Source organism: Nelusetta ayraudi, unplaced genomic scaffold, assembly GCF_046127955.1.
Source record: "Nelusetta ayraudi isolate G7.1 ecotype Tasmania unplaced genomic scaffold, CSIRO-AGI_Nayr_v1 ptg000163l, whole genome shotgun sequence".
In the NCBI taxonomy this organism is placed as follows: Eukaryota; Metazoa; Chordata; class Actinopteri; order Tetraodontiformes; family Monacanthidae; genus Nelusetta; species Nelusetta ayraudi.
The window spans coordinates 337,501-352,611 of NW_027466213.1; the positions used below are offsets into that span (position 1 = coordinate 337,501).

The window sequence follows — 15,111 nt, forward strand, 5'->3', positions numbered from 1 at the left end:
GCAGTAGGAGTTAGCATGCAGCCGCCCTGCTGGGCCTGATCATGTGACCAGGCCCAGAGCCCAGCCAGAGCCAGAACTGTTGCCACCGGGCCCCAGACTACAACACGGCGGCTCATTCATCAGAGTGAAGCTGCTCACCCAGCGCATCCACCCAATAAAGTTTGGGATTCTGCATTCGTGGCCGCATTGAAGATGTGCAGTAGTGTGACTTTTTGGAACGGCTGTACAATGTATGCTAATATGTATTGCTGTGTTTCTAATGAATGTAAAACTAGTATTTTGTTCCAAAAATTATCATTATTGTTATTATTGTTATTGTTATTGTTATTATTTATCATGCCCAGGTATGCACACTCCCATGACAGCTCACACGTGCTCTGGATGTGACGTCACTCTCACAAAAAAAGACTTTTTGTGGAGATTTTCTGCCCTTTAGAAAATATTTAAAGAGATGAAAAGTCATTGGCAGATATACATTGAATATACAACAGAAAAATATGTTATGAATCATGATTTTGGTCGGAGGCATCCTGTCAACCGAAATAAATTTAATTTATTTTGAAAATTATCTAATATATATATGATTTAAAAAATAAATATTATGTAATATTTAAAAAATGAGCTTATAGACTCTAAACTCCTCTCCAGCTGATCTGTCTCCTCTCTCCTCTTCCTCCTCCTCTCTCCTCCTCTTCCTCTTCCTCCACCTCCTCCTCCTCCTCTCTCGTCCACCTCCTCCTCTTCCTCCTCGTCCTCCTCGTCCTCCTCCACCTGCAGGGCGTCGGCCTGTCGGTTCACGGCCGCTTTCGCGTGGCGACGGAGAAGACGCTGTTCGCCATGCCGGAGACGGCCATCGGTAAGCCTGGCGGTTCTGTCGTTCCTCTTCATACGCGCCGCAGTGCTGCAGATCTGCAACAGCAGGAGAGACGCAGTGCAGTCATCTGAAAGTCATTGGACCGTAAATGGTGAAGGATGGCGAGAGTGTGTGATTTAAAAAAAAAAATGAGCCCAAAACATTTTGAGTTTCTGCCGAAGTTGCAACGCAAACTTCAGGAACTGCAGCAATGCAAGGAAAAGTGAACAGTGGAAATAATGAAGAGGAAACAAGCAACAAGCAACAAGCAAATGGAATCAATAGCGGCCCATTGCTGTCATATTTGTTCCTACATTCTGAGGAAAAATAAATATTATGACCATTAGCATCACTGATCTAAACCATATGGCCCGGCTGTCCACCCCACCACCACCACCACCAAATCCTTGGGAAATCCTGCCAGAGGTAGATATTGTCACAATAAATGCACATGAAGCCACGAGTGCAACAACACAAACATGCAGCAGCAGCAGCAGCAGCAGCAGCAGCAGCAGCAGCTCTGGATGTTTTCGTGGCTCCGCTGCAGTTTTCCCACAGGATCACTCAGTTTGTTCCCTCCACTCTAAGAAGGATGTGAAATTTGAAAGAAAAAAAAATCCCATGTCCAGCAAAGGCAGGACCCCCCCCCCCCCCCAAGACCGAGCCTGAACTCATCTGTGTTTAATTTTACTTCATGAGGATGAGAAACAAAAAGAGCTGCTGGAAAAGATCAAACTGCAATGTTTTGGTCTGAACTATGCTAAATTAAGCTAGGCTAAGCTAAGATATTGTTTTCTCTTTGGCTAATTGACTGCGGGACAGATGGCTGCCCCCCTCCCCCACCCAAGGCTCTGATCAGATTAGTAACTAATCTCCAACTAACCAACAAGTTGGAGGCGACCAACCAAACTCCTGCAACCAGCTTGTTGTCGCTCCACTGAAAGCCTGAACAAGTTGTGGCTCATCTGTGACTTCTGTTAAGACCTCAAACATTAGCAGCATCAGTTGCACTCTGCTTGGAGAGCCAGAACATTTGGATTGAGATCAGTAAACACTGAAACTCAAGGTATCCTCCATCCATCTTCAACACCCGCTTCCTCCTAAGCTCAGGATCCTGGGGGTCTGCTGGAGAAGGCGGGGTGACACCAGCTCGACCAGTGGCCACTTTATTAGGGCCACATGGAGACACGCAACCATTCACACTCACACATACACACCTTCGGACAATCTAGAGTTTCCAATTCACCTCACATGGGTGTTCTTGGACTGTGTGAGGAAGCTGGAGAACCTGGAGAGAACCCAGCAGACATATGGAGAACCTGGAGAACCCAGCAGACACATGGAGAACTTGGAGAGCCCAGCAGACACATGTAGAACCTGGACGGAACCCAGCAGACACTGGGAGAACCTGTAGAACCCAGCAGACACAGGGAGAACCTGGAGAACCCAGCAGACACATGGAGAACCTGGAGAGAACCCAGCAGACACAGGGAGAACCTGGACAGAACCCAGCAGACACAGGGAGAACCCAGCAGACACATGGAGAACCTGGAGAGAACCCAGCAGACACATGGAGAGCCTGGAGAGAATCCAGCAGACACATGGAGAGCTTGGGGAGAACCCAGCAGACACAGGGAGAACCTGGACAGAACCCAGCAGACACAGGGAGAACATGCAAACTCCAGACAGAAAGGTCTCAGGCCCGGAATGGAACCCTGGACCTTCTAGATGAGAGGCGGCAGCAGTAACCACAGCTGCACCGTGTCGCCAATGTATTTATTGAATTGAATCCTAATATTTTGCTCTCCTGGCGGCGGCAGGAAGGATGAACCGGGCCTGAGTCAGAGTGTCTGCCCGCACTCTCTGTCTGTCTCCAGTGTGAGGTTGAAAATAGAAACTCTGGAGTGAGAGTGAGAGTGAGAGTCGTGCTCCGCCTCTGGAAATGCAGCTTCTGGCTGCTGGAAACGGGACCGCACGGTGAACCACAGCCTTGTGAACTGTGCAGGCAGTCTGGCAGCGGGACAGGAAGTGGTTGCTGATCCTCCTGCTGTGGTCGCCATTGTTTCAGCTGCGGGCTGCAGGCGCCGGGCCGCTCAGTGAGCGAGCGGCTGCGCTCACGTTGCACAGCTTAATGGAGCTCGGCTCAGAATGTGGTTTTCAGGTCTCATCGAAATCCTCTCCCTGTCCCAGTTCACATGCGGCCGAGGAAATCCAGTTATTCACCCAAACGTGTGCTCCTCCCCGGCACTAGGGGGCGATGTGAGTCTCTTCAGCGCGTTCATTTCTTTAAGTCGCACAATAACAAAACAGCTGCAGTGCGATACAACACTACCAGGCAATAGTTTGCACACTCCTTCTCACGCAAGTGGGGGGTCTGATAATGAACTGCTGCTGCTGCTGCTGCTGCCACTGCTGCTGCTGCTGCTGCTGCTGCTGCCGCCGCCACCGCCGCCGGCCTCGTCCTGGTGAATCCTCTCCAGAGGCTCTCGGCAGCTGAGTGTACTGGAGCTGGAGCTGGAGCTGCTACCTGGAGCTGGAGCTGGAGCTGGAGCTGCTACCTGGAGCTGGAGCTGCTACCTGGAGCTGGAGCTGCTACCAGACGGAGGAGCTGGACTTTGTCTGCTCAGGTGTCTCCTCGTTGGCCTGGATTTCCAAAGTGTGCAGCAGACTTTGCGTCCCGGACGAAGGGATTCTCCAGCGTCCTCATCCTGCTGGAAGCCTGGAGACTGTGACTTTAAGAAAAAAAATTAATAAAAAGAATCTGTAGATCAACCCTTTGTGATGTCACAGAAGGCGCTTATGTTAGTGACCACGCCCCCAAGCCAGGCAGTGGCTCCGCCCTCTCACACTGAACTTGTTTTTTTTTGCCGCCCCTTTTCGAACACAAGGAAGGCGCAGTGTAGCATCAGTCTTAGCAGGAGGCTGCAAACATAGGGCTAAGTGTTCTGTCTTCCTGGCAACTGGAGTTGCTTTTTGGATCATCAAAGTAATTAAATAAAGGAAAAACCTACATATTGAGGTGATCTACCTGTAGTTGATGAACTCTGACTACATACCAGCATGCACCCAAAACACACTTGCTGCAACACACACACACACACACACACACACACCAAGGTTTAACCCCTTCTGGATTAACAGATTAAGCTCTGATCTGCCGCTAGCATACTGAACAACAGCCATAAGCTGAGGCATTTTATCATATTACATTTTCAGCCGTGAATCAGGTCAGCGGCTCTAATCCAGCAGCCAGTCCCCCCTCCCAGTCCTCCCAGGACTCCCAGTGGGGGTGGGGGGGGGGGGGGTGATTGAAAAGCAGGGAATTAATTCTTCGCTGAATTTTTACTCATTCATTCTTTTATTTATTTATTTATTTATTTGTTTATTTGTTTTTCCGTATCAGCTCATAAGCCGCGTGTTTACTGTTTGCTTCTGTTAATGGCTGTGATTTCATCAGCCTGGACGCAGGGCAGCAACACAAACAGGCTTTCAAACAGGCTGGACATGATATTTTTTCTTGTCTTCTTCCAGGAAAGAACAAGTCACGCTTGATGGTTCTGAAATTTATCCATGATATAATAAAATGAGAAAATATAAATGTTATTTTTCCTCTTTTATTTTTTTGCTAGCTAGCCTCGTAGCATGTATAAGCGTGTACGGAAGATTTTTACCATGGCAATGATGATGTGAACAATAATTTTCCCAGAACTTTGAAGTGATCCAGAAGAAACCAATCATCAATATTTGATCTTCTTCCACTTGATTATAAAATCCAGTCCATCGTGACTCGCCTGCCCGGTGGCCAGGGAGGGAAAGCGTCCATGTTTGACGTTCCTCAATATTTTTCCCAACAGGACTCTTCCCCGACGTGGGCGGCGGCTATTTCCTGCCGAGGCTGCAGGGCAAGCTGGGAATCTTTCTGGCCCTGACGGGCTTCCGTCTGAGGGGACGCGACGTGCACAGAGCCGGAGTGGCCACCCACTTCGTGGAGTCGGCCAAGGTGGGTGGACTAGCGCTCGGGTCGCTAACCAGCCCAGCTAATTCACCTTTCAGCTGCAGTGGTAGCAACACTGCAGTCGCTCCAGTGGAAGTAGAGTCAACAGTTTGGACTCCTTCTCAGGCAATATTTTATCTTTCTAACTTGCTGCACTGCAGACTACGGAGCCCCACAGGGGACATGGGTCAAGAAAAATAAAAATAAAAAGAGGTGGGGAAAAAACTAAGTCAGGATCCCAAGATAATGAAGTTGGGATCCCGAGATAGCTAAGTCGGGATCCTGACTTAGTTAACTCAGGATCCTGAGACAAGTACATCAAATATATGAGTAAGGTGTATGTCATTATGCAGCAAAGAAAAACCTGCTCAATAACTCTAAATAAGCTTTTCGTGAAAGGCGGCTGTTTGAAGGAATTTAAGATAAAAATGTGTTCTTTGACACTTTTACTGTTTCCTCCATAATTCCTTGTGTGTTCATGCGTAGTTTTGATGCCTTCAGTGGGAAACTGCACTGTCAACGGTACTGAGGATGAAAGAAAAGACTTTGAGTCCAAACTGTTGACTGCTGGTGTGGATCCTGCTGTGGATCCTGCTGTTAGCCAGATGCTAGATGTTCACCCAACAGTTAAATCCAATCTAAATGAAAAAAATAAATAAATTCAATAAAAAATAAAAATTGTCCTGAAAGCCTCAGAGTTGAGGAAATCCACCAAATGCAAACTGGAGCACAGGCCAGATGCATGGTGGGAGTGGGCCCGAGAGCCGGATGCTGAGTCACCCGGTGCCCCTCCCCACCCACCACCTACCCCCCCGCCGCCCCTCCCACTGACTGTTTTTGCTGCTGGCGTGATGTCAGAGCGAGTGGGCGGCGCTGTTTGTTTTTTCGGGCCGCAACCTCGCTGCTGTGGAGGACGGAGGAGCTGCAGGCCACTCCTGCCTCGGTTCTGGACCTTCTCCGCTGCCCACACCGACCCAGAACCAGACTTAAGAGACAGAAGTGTTGGGTCCGGATGATTGGAATCCAAAAACATTTGAATAATTTGTGCCATCGAAAACAAGTCTCAACTTTCCAACCTACAGAATATTCTAGAAACTGTCTCGGTCACAGTGGGGTTTGGTAGGTTGACCTGCATTACTGACCGCCACTAGGGGGCGTCTTACGCCTTCTTTTTTTTTTTGCCTTTTAACTTTCACTTCTTCCTGGTGGTCCAGATCTCCGACCTGGAGAAGGAGCTGGTGGAGCTGAAGGCCCCTTCAGCCCAAGATGTCTCCAAGGTCCTGGAGTCGTACCAGAACCAGGTGAGGATCAGAATCATCATCAGAATCAGCAGCAGCAGCAGCAGCAGCACATTGTGTGTCTGATCATGTTGTTGTGTCTGCAGAGCCGCCTGGACTCTGACAAGCCCTTCGTCCTGGAGAAGCACCTGTCCGACATCGACAGGTGGCTCGCTGCAACCTTTGCCTCCAAATGTAGAAACATCCTGCCAACGTGTCACACAGTAAACTACATGTGGTGTCGCCCCCTTCAGGCTGTTTGGTGGCGACAGCATGGAGGACATCGTGCGCGACTTGAAGGCTGACGGCTCCAACTTCGCCGGCAAGCAAGTGGAGGTTGGTGCTAAATCCACCTGCAGGGGGCGCCTCAGCAGGAAGTCGCCGATTATTGGCCCCCTGTGGGCTCCGCCCTGCAGGGGGCGCCGGAGCGTCGCCAGGCCGTCACCTGGCCTCAGCGGTGACCAATGGGGGAGCTTTAAGCTGCTGCTCTTCAGTCCCTGGTGTTGGATCTTTACTGATGCGTCAGTGAGAGCAGCGCAGCAGCTTCCCACATCCTCCCTCACTCTGTTTTCATTTCTCCTTTCACCATTTTGTTCATTTGATGTTTAAATAATGGATCATTATTACGCATTGACCAGGATTAAAAAAAAAAAAATAGTTCCCACAAATTCATATTGACAGAAATAATAATACCTCTGCAGATTTCCTGATGACCAGTGAAGGTGAAGATTAAGCCCCTCCCCCTCCTTAAGTAATCACAAATCTGCGGTTGGGTTAAAAACGGTTGGTTGTTCATTATCTGCCGTGAGAAGAACCAATCACGTTCCGGGGATCCTTCCAGACGGCCAACTGAGCATCAAATATTTAGTGCGTTGAGCTCCTCCCCCTCTGCACCCACCCTCTTTGTCATTGTTGTTCTTCTTCTTCTTCTTCTTCTTCTTCCTGCTGCTGCTGCTGTTGTCCAGAATGAACCTTGACTCTGCTCTGCCTCCTCTCAGATGCTGTCCAAGATGTCTCCCACCTCCCTGAAGATCACCCTGAAGCAGCTGCAGGCCGGCGCCACGCTCAGCCTGCAGGACGTCCTGGCGATGGAGTACCGGCTGAGCCAGGCCTGCATGGTAAACAACAACAACAAACAACAACAACAACAAACAGCAGCAGCGTTCGTCTGCATCCACTTACAGAAGAGTTCAGAGTGAGAAGGTCCTCAGGTCACATCCTCATCAGTCGGCTCCAAACACTCAACCCGTGGAGTCACTCAGTAGCTACGAGTTAGCATCGAGTTAGCATTAAGCTAGCCTGAGAAGGTGTAGATGTGCTGCCCTGGTCCTCTCATCATCAACACTCCACACATTTACTTGTGAAGGCAGCCAGTAGCTGCAAGTTAGCATTGAGTTAGCATGAACCTAGCATGGGGCTAGCCAAAGGTCGTAGTCATGTGCCTCACTGATCGTCTAATCATCAACACGCTGCTTTGAACAGGATGTGATGTTTGGTTTTCTCCTCTCTCTCCAGCGGGGTCACGACTTTTACGAGGGCGTGCGAGCCGGTAAGTGTCCGCCCACTCTGGAGTGAGGCCAGTGATGTCACCGCGATGTCACAGTGCTGACCGGAGCTTCTCTCTGTGTGGTCAGTGCTGGTGGACAAGGACCAGAGTCCTCGCTGGAAGCCGTCCAGGCTGGAGGAGGTGTCCCAGGAGAGCGTGGAGCAGTGCTTCTCCTCGCTGGGTCCCAAAGACCTGGTCCTCTGAACACACACACACACACACACACGCCGGGAAGCCTTAGCCACGCCCACCTCCTCCCACCCCAGAAGATGCAGCAGGATGATGGAGACAGACTCCACAACTCGTCAGACTTGCTCAGGTTGAGCTCCAACCAGGAAGTCACGGCTGCAGAAGAAGAACCACAGAAGAAGACGCACGGTGGAAAAGCAGCAAGAGGAAGCTTCAAGCTGGAGCTGCCTGGGCCAAAATAAAACATCTTTCACACAATCATCTCCCCTTTCCAGGAGCTCCTGACCTGATGACCACCAGGCAGGAGGAACCTCCTTCTTCTTCTTCTCCTTCTTCTTCTCCTCTTGTCCTTCTCCGCCGCCTGTTTGTACTCCTACTCCTCTTCTTCTCCTTTTCTTTCTGCTCCTCCTCCCTCTTCTCCTTCTCCTCCACCTACTCTTTGTCCTGCTACTCCTCCTCTCCTCCTGCTGCTGCTGCTGCTAATTCACTGGTCGTGCAGCGCAGCAGGAGATGGGTGGAGACTAATCTGGCAGCGCTGCTTCATCCCATTTCCTGTGGGTGTTTGTTGATGGTACACAGATCAGCAGCGTCTGTTTTCTCTCCCCCTTACACACACACACACACACACACACACACACACACACACTCTCTCTCTCTCTCTCTCTGCCTTCTCTCCTTTGCTCCTTTTTGTTTTGTTTTTTGCCGTTATCTTTGTTTTTAAACAGATATTTTCACCTTTTTTTTTTCTTTTCTTTTTTTTTTAAAGATAACAAACAGACTAGAATCATGTTTTCAGTGCATGAACACGTGTTCTTGTCGGCAGTCGTGCTGTTTGATAGTGTGCGTGTGTTCCAGGAGGAGCGGAGTCGCCTCCCTCAATCGATATCTGTATAATTTATGAGGCGATTAGGAGCTGCAGCAGGCAGTGGAGGAGGGCTGCTAATGTAATGGTTTGATGCTGCGTGCCCCTGACCAGTGGAGGCGGAGACCCCTCATCAGCCTGCATGGAAAGTCTCTTTTGTTTTCAGAACGGCCTCATGCGGGAACCTGGAGAAATAAAACTTTTCCAACCGCTGTTGTCGCCAGTTGTGTTTCCATGAGCAGAAGATAAAAAGCAATGTTTCTAAAAAAAAAATGTTCAACAAAGTTCAGTCGTGATTTGCCGCCGTTTCCACTGAATGGTGCGGAGCGCATCAGCCGTAATTCAGTCTCGTCCCGCGAGACCCCACTGTGAGGAGGGTGGAGCTACAAAACACGTTGTTTACTGTCAGGAGTGCTTGTTGTTTGTGTATTTTTCTCTTTGTTTACTTGTAAAAACAAAAAAAAAAAAGGGGAAAAGAATTCCATCTCCTCGGTCCAAACATAACGCGTCAGTTTCACATCACGTCCACTGACGTTGAAAAAAGTCTTTCTATGGCACTTTTGTGATATTATAGAGCACCCCCACCCCACCCCACCCCCACCCCGGTGACATGGATGGAAAAAAAATCATAATGTGTGGCCACGCATTACGATATCGTGCCCACGAGATAATAATTTGAGGATGGAAACTCAGCTGCTGTCTGCTGCTGATGAATAATGTCCCTCATTATTCTTAATAACGTGCGTTTTTTCATCTCTCAAAAGTGAAACATCACAGCTGTTTAAAGTTCATCAGCAGCTTTGGTTCACCTTTGACCTCTGGGCTTGACGACCCTAAACTCAAGAGCCTCAGATTTCTATCTTGGCGTCAGTCTGTTAAACAGCCTTAAGTTTTTTTTTGTTTCCCTGTTTTGTCTCGTTTGTCCTTGGTGTCGCTGAACTCTCAACTCTGCCGCGTGTTGATTCTCCAACAGGATGCAGTAAATCCGCTCATCCTGTTGGACGGCTGCTTCGAGTAAACACCAGCCAGCGGTTGGCTGTCTGGGAGTGGCGGCACACACCTGGACACACTGACGACCGTCAGGACCGTGTTCTCTTTTATTTCAATGAAAGGATGAGATGAATGCGTGCCGACCTTGACGTCTGACCTTGATGTAAGAATTCATCATTTACACTGCGCTGACATTAAAAGCTGCAGTCAGCACCACTCACTTCCACTCACTTCCAGCAGACGTACGTTCTTAAAATTTTGCCCGTGCATCTTGAAAAACTGTTTCAGTCGATAACCAAACGGTGGCTGAGCCGAATAAAGGGCAGTCTTCCAAGGCATTGGTCTGATTTATTGGCATCGTCAGTCTTCACACACATACGCAACACTTTGCAATTTGACTGACATTTCTTTTGTACAAAAAGGAATATGCAAAACGTCATCTTTATCGACATTTAATGTCTTGGCTGCTTTCATCATCAGTGTTTCACTTCTACTCAACTGTCAGACTAGGAACCAGTTTCTGGTGGCACCAAAAAAAAAAAAAAAATGAATCAGCTGGATAATGTTTTGTCGTTATCAAGCCAACACGTTCATTTTGGCGACTTGTGAAAAACAGGAGCTGATTGTCGTGTTTCTGATGTTCCTCCTTTGTTCCGAGTCGATGAAACTGAACTGGAATATTCCGATTGTTCTCCTCGAGTGTCATTCACTCACCTGAATTCAATTGCGCCTCTAATTTGCTGTGGCGCGACGCTGAACTCTGAACATCTGCTGTCATGGCGTCGCTGAGTGACTGTGGAAAAAAACTGAGCTCTGATTGGTCGGAGCCTCTCCGTCAGGACACCTGCTGGTTTTAAATAATTCAAAGCGCGTGACCTCCCCAACCTGCTTGTCAGGCATCAATCTGAGGACGACACTGACTGGATGTGATGGAGAATTTATCCAATTTTTGGAAGGAAGCAGGTTCTGTACTGAGGCAGCCAAAAAAAAATAATTAAATAAAAAATACATGATAATGTGAAGCTTTAAAAAAAAAAAAAAAAAAAAAAAAGGAAATTGAGTTTGTTGAAAAAAGAAAAACAGACAGTATTTTAAACAGCAACGCCGTAAAAGTCCATCAGCAAGAACGAGAGAGTGAACATCACCATTTGGTCACTGTGGGCGAGGAGCAGCTGGCTCCTCCCCCTTATGGCTTATCAACTGCTGCTGACCTTTGACCGCCTGGGTCGAACCCAACTGACATCAAGTTCAAACAAACAAACAAGCAAACCAACCCTGTCCCGTGTGGGACCTGCAGGGACTCCTTGGCATTTGTGAGCCACTGATCTGCTTTTGCATATTTGTGTGGCTCTCTGCTGTACATGTGGGCCAGATGGAGGCGCTCCCGCTCACTGACCTCAGCCGCCGGGAAAAAAAGTTTGGACAGTTTGTCAAATCAGTAAAAAGTGTGTCAGTGGTTTCTCATGGCCTGGTTTTGGGACGTCCTCTGTGATCTGAACTCTTTGATCAAAGTTCCCAGGCTGTGATTCGTGACTTCAAAGTGTCCAAATGGTAAGAATTAACAATAATAATAATAATGATAATAATAATGATTTTTAAAAAAAGCACACATAAATTCATAGACTTCCTGGACTGGTTTCAAAGACCCTGGCAGCTGGATGGAGAGCTGTGGTTGAAGCTCCCTGGTGGGGTGGTGACAGCTGAGATAGATAGGCAGGTTCTCCTGGGAGGCCATGAAGGGAGAACTTCCCTCCTCTGCAGAATCTTTTTGTCTGACCAGACGGATCTCTGACCCGGGCCCCAGAGATTAGGATTCTCTGGGGACGGTGTCCACTGGTGGGTGGGTTAGGGTTATTTCACCAGTGGGTGGGATACCCCCACCAGCAGGAGAGACAAGGTCCTAGTCCAGTATCAGGAAGGAAGATCCCCAACCGGACATCATTATTCCAGCCACAGGAAGAACGAGAGAGAGAGAGAGAGAGAGAGAGAAAGAGCCAGTGACCAACGGGAGAGCAGACAAACGAAGTTCAGGACAAACCAAATTCAAGTGAGGCAAAGGGCTTCAAATAGCAAAATTGGCGGCAGATTGGTTTGGTCACTCTGGAGGATTTTGGGGCTCAATCCCAGAATAATCCCAGCCGAAGGAGGCCAGAGTCAGAGGCAAGTCCGTCACACTGGTGTTCCCCGCAGAGGGAACGCTCGGAGGAGTTCCGCTCGACTGAAGGTCTTTCACAGGGTGAAGGTCATCGCCGGGCCCGACTCCTCCCTGCGTCATGGCACGTCACACTCGATGTAGGGTATGTCACTGTACCGTCGGTCCACCTCCACCCACTGCTGCACGGCCCGCACCACGATCTCCTCCGACAGTCTGTGGGCGTACTCCAGCAGCACCGGGTTGACCTGCGGGGAACTCTCTGGCGAGCCCGTCTCCGACTGGACCAGGTAGGCCTTCTCGCCCTTTGACCCCTTGGCTTTCACCTCTGCCTTCTCCATGGACTTTGCATTTTGGTTACAGGGGTCACTTTTTTTGGACTTGACACACCCCATCCTCTGGAGGACGTGATTCAGGGAGGAGTGCGTTGGCAGGAGAGGGTCTTTAGTCGGACCGCTGAACTCACAACACATGAAGTTTTGCCGTTTTGATCCTGGTCACAATCACAGTGGGCGGCAGGTCAGCCAGAAGATCCATCGCTGGCGGGGGGTGCAACTGCGTCGAGGAAGTCAACCGAGTCCCCGCAGGGGCATGAACTCCTCCCCTCCTCAACTGCAAAAGTAGGAGAGGAGACCATTTAGTGATTTATTTCCGATGGTAGACAGTGGACGGTTGCAGGTTAGAGGACGGTGGATGATTTCACCAGCGGCAGTGACTGCAGTGTCAGCCAGCCTACAGGGTCTCACCTCTGCCGGGGGGATTTTTTTTTTAAAGCTCTGCACATGGTTACTCATCCGCTGCTGCTCCTCCTCTACCTCAGAGTACTGTGTGACTCAACCATCGGGTCTGTCTCGGGTCGGCATGACACAGGGACCGTCTCTCTAGCCCGAGTGCCGCCCTGTCGTAAAACCCATGTTGCCCCATCTGTTCCACTAAGCGAGTCTCAGATCAAGCCTGATTCGCACTGACAGCTCAGTTCCTGCTAGCTGGAGGCCTTGGTGAGGAGGAGGAGGAGGAGGAAGAGGAGGAGGATGAGGACCATGTGCTTCATTCAGAAAGCAGCACCACACGCAGGGCCGTAAATGATTTAAGCAGAGGAAGGAGTCTCCCTGCGAGTAATAACAACATTTTGGAGGTGCCAGCAAGGCAGGGGCGTGAACCATACGATACCACACCAGTGACATAAACAACCTTTTATGCAACAACTTGGGGGGTATCTGGGGCAACATTCATCCGTCCAACACACTCAAATGGGATTGAGGGGAGTCAGACGACACAGTGCGAGGCTCCGTACAAACCTGAGATGTCCCTCAGCAAACACGGGCTGGCAATTATTCACAGAACGTGCTCGGGTACTTTGAGCCCAGTGCGTTACCGCCGTCTGGGTCTCATCCATTCCACCCAGCACGGAGCAAAAGCCAAGGTCGTTCCTGGGAATAATAATCCGGACATCATCTGCTGTCTTCCCGCTGCTGCTGCCGCCACCGCCGCTGCTGCTGCTGCTGCTGCTGCTCGGCTCCTCCAACAGCGTCCGAGCAAAGTGAGATTGCCATAAACACAAGAAGGAAGAATAATGTTCCACAGTTTGGAACCGCTGCTGCCGCTGCTGCTGCTGCTGCAGGACGAATCTCTTGGTTTTTAAATAATCCCAAGAGGTGGAGGGAAAATCCCGGCGCTGGTGGAGCGGACCCACGCCCCCGTGTTACCTTCTCGTCGGTCGGCGCCGACTGAAGCTGCGCGGCAGGAAAGCGGAGGTTCTGGAATCGGACTCCAGCTCCACGCAGCTCAGCGAGCCGAAAGAGAGAGAGTCCGTGCGCAGCACGCTGACGGCGACCCGGTCAAACGCCGCCATCTAGTGGCCTTTTTCCTGAACTGCACCGTTCTTCTTTTCTCTCCTGCAAATTTAGAGAACATGTCGACGTTTCAAAAGAGCAACTTTGAAACAGCAGCGTCACGATATGAAAGAACGAGACTCGACCAGCAGGTGGTGGAGCTTTATCACCCCGAGGTCGAAGGTTCACGTCTCGTCTCTTGTCTTGCCGCCATGTGGCCGTTTGAAGTGCGCACGCACGACAACCGTCAGTCAAAGCCACCGCGTGCGCTCGTGGCATTATTTCGGAGATCGCTTTCAATGAAGACAATTTTCCTTTAAATGTCGTTTATTCACGGTACTTCAACTCCTTTACGGTGGTGACGAACCAGTTTGAGACTCGTGGTTGTGCTTGTTGTTACATATATCGGATGACAACGTGCTGGGCTGTGAGCGTATAGTGTCTTGTTTTTGTTTGATGTGTCTTTGACTGTTGTTGTTGTTGTTGTTGTTGTTGTTGTTGTGATCTATGTGTATGAATTGACCGGAAATTCACCTCTGCGTTATTGAAATTAGGTCAGCAGGTGGCTACGCCAGGTGTGTCATCTTCTTCTTCTTTGGTTTCAAGACAGCGGGCGTCTCGCGCTCCACCGTGGCAGGATGGATCTCAATTATTGAGCACTTTTCTCTTGATTCGGAGTTTTGGTGCACGGATCGGAATCCCCCCCCCCTCTGGTCGCATTCGTTAGAGAACACAACGAGGTACGTTTTGTTTGTGTTCATCACGTGTGGGAATGCACGTGAGTTTAGCGTTGTGCCATTTAAGATGTCTTTCATTCATGGAATTTCGATATGTGCTGTTTATGTTTATGTTTTTTAAATACATGAATACAGTTTTCACAGTGCAGTTGGATGACGTCAACGCTTTCGGAGAATAAACTTTAAAATAAAGGAAGCCGTAGGCATCGGTAAAAACTCTGTAGCCTTCGATATACGGGCTATTATTCGAATGTGAGGCCTAATTTATGGTTGTGATCTCTGACTGAATTGACCTTGGTGACCTCAAGTTCAAATGTTGACAAATCATGTTGACTCAAGTGTCACTAAACACTGAGGTTGCACCTGCTCGCACTCAGACTGCCAATGAACCAGTGAACCAATGAACGTGAAACCTGCTGTCGATGTAAAACAGAAAGTTGAAGAAAAACTAGGAGCATCTAGACTGACTTCAAAGAGACGGTAGAAGGGTTGATACGTCAATCTGAGTTTGACAGCAAAACAGCATTGCACACGACTGTGACGGAGACGCTGCCTGTGGACCCGTAAGAGAAGCACCAGATGTGGTTCAAAAGCAAAACTGTTCACAGTCGTAAAAACATTTGAAGGGCGACCACGCAGAGGAAAGTGCTGACACGGCTGCTGAGGAAATGAAACCCTG

The 15,111-nt window shown here is 49.3% G+C and overlaps 2 protein-coding genes across 2 annotated transcripts in view; one reads left to right on the top strand and one right to left on the bottom strand.

Annotated features, from left to right (window-relative positions):
- The window catches only part of hibch (3-hydroxyisobutyryl-CoA hydrolase), a 13,845-nt gene extending 5,232 nt beyond the window's left edge, over positions 1 to 8,613 (top strand). The window contains exons 7-14 of the mRNA XM_076013981.1: positions 778 to 856; positions 4,708 to 4,853; positions 6,062 to 6,148; positions 6,232 to 6,290; positions 6,379 to 6,460; positions 7,123 to 7,242; positions 7,640 to 7,673; positions 7,759 to 8,613. Of these exons, the coding sequence (XP_075870096.1) occupies positions 778 to 856; positions 4,708 to 4,853; positions 6,062 to 6,148; positions 6,232 to 6,290; positions 6,379 to 6,460; positions 7,123 to 7,242; positions 7,640 to 7,673; positions 7,759 to 7,874 (723 nt within the window). The 3' untranslated portion in view covers positions 7,875 to 8,613. The remainder of the gene's footprint in view (positions 1 to 777; positions 857 to 4,707; positions 4,854 to 6,061; positions 6,149 to 6,231; positions 6,291 to 6,378; positions 6,461 to 7,122; positions 7,243 to 7,639; positions 7,674 to 7,758) is intronic.
- A 1,426-nt stretch (positions 8,614 to 10,039) lies between these two features.
- Positions 10,040 to 13,642, bottom strand: akap19 (A-kinase anchoring protein 19). The gene is made up of 2 exons (XM_076013983.1): positions 13,162 to 13,642; positions 10,040 to 12,475 (listed from the first exon to the last, which is right to left on the bottom strand). Exon 2 carries the CDS (start codon positions 12,334 to 12,336, stop codon positions 11,983 to 11,985), a length of 354 nt encoding a protein of 117 aa, XP_075870098.1. The 5' UTR covers positions 12,337 to 12,475; positions 13,162 to 13,642; the 3' UTR covers positions 10,040 to 11,982.
- Positions 13,643 to 15,111: the final 1,469 nt, after the last annotated feature.

Bases quoted from the DNA above. Each gene is read 5' to 3' on its own strand.
- akap19 (XM_076013983.1), bottom strand. From the start codon at position 12,336: ATGTGTTGTGAGTTCAGCGGTCCGACTAAAGACCCTCTCCTGCCAACG.